The sequence below is a fragment of a genome, assembly GCF_019968985.1.
Source record: "MAG: Porospora cf. gigantea B chromosome Unknown PgB_NODE_11436_length_1126_cov_832.296, whole genome shotgun sequence".
NCBI lineage: Eukaryota > Apicomplexa > Conoidasida > Eugregarinorida > Porosporidae > Porospora > Porospora cf. gigantea B.
Window position 1 is genome coordinate 1 of NW_027178538.1, and position 1126 is coordinate 1126.

At 54.2% G+C, this 1126-nt stretch overlaps 1 protein-coding gene across 2 annotated transcripts; it reads left to right on the plus strand.

Annotated features, from left to right (window-relative positions):
* Positions 1 to 23: 23 nt before the first annotated feature.
* KVP17_001325 (uncharacterized protein) lies at positions 24 to 1126 on the plus strand (the record flags this gene model as incomplete). 2 transcript variants are annotated; one of them, XM_068516641.1, is made up of 1 exon in its annotated part: positions 24 to 1126. In XM_068516641.1, a coding segment is annotated over one exon (1103 nt), but the record flags the coding sequence as incomplete, so codon positions are not given. The 2 variants fall into 2 exon arrangements, with proteins under 2 accessions (XP_068379421.1, XP_068379420.1); XM_068516640.1 differs by having other exon boundaries at positions 53 to 1116.

A 1126-nucleotide genomic window follows, 5' to 3' on the forward strand; every position in this document is an offset into this window, starting at 1 on the left:
CTACACGGACGATCAGAAGACAGCGTTCTGCGGGGCCATCGCTTCCAACGACATGGAAATTACCTTTCAGGAAAACACATGCGATCTGCTCGAGTATTGTTCGTGGACTTCTAGCGGCTGTGACTTTGTGTCCGTCTGCGACGCCCTGAACGCCTCCGATATGGAGAGTGGGTTGAAGGAAGGAGTGTGTGGAGAGACCAACCAGTGTCACTGGGACGCTGCCTCTACCACATGTGTCATCGGCGCTGCGTCGGTCCCATATAACTACACCGACGAACTTAAGGCAGCGTTCTGCGGGGCCATCGCTTCCAACGACATGACCATGTACTTCAAGGGAGATGCCTGCCAGGCTCTTGGGTACTGTTCCTGGACTCCTCATGGCGATCATGGTCACTGTGACTTCGTGTCTGTCTGCGACGCCCTCAATGCCTCCTGTATAGAGAGCTCGTTGAAGGAAGGCGTCTGTGGAGAGACCAACCAGTGTCACTGGGATGCTACATCTACCACATGTGTCAGCGGTGCTGATTCGGTCCATCATGACTACACTGACGAGCAGAAGACAGCGTTCTGCGGGGCCATCGCTTCCAACGACATGACCATGTACTTCAAGGGAGATGCATGCCAGGCTCTTGGGTACTGTTCGTGGACTCCTCATGGCGATCATGGTCTCTGTGACTTAGTGTCCGTCTGCGACGCCCTCAACGCCTCCTATATAGAGGTCTCAGAGAAGGAAGGAGTCTGTGGTGAGACCAACCAGTGTCACTGGGATGCTACATCTACCACATGTGTCAGCGGTGCTGATTCGGTCCATCATGATTACACTGACAAGCAGAAGACCGACTTCTGCTTGTCCCTCGCCTACAACGACATGTCCATGTACTTCAAGGGCGATGCATGCCAGGCTCTTGGGTACTGTTTGTGGGTTTCCCATGGCAACCATGGTCACTGTGACTTCATTACCGTCTGCGACGCCCTCAACGCCTCCAGTATAGAGAGCTCGTTGAAGGAAGGCGTCTGTGGAGAGACCAACCAGTGTCACTGGGATGCTACATCTACCACATGTGTCAGCGGTGCTGATTCGGTCCATCATGACTACACTGACGAGCAGAAGACAGCGTTCTGCGGG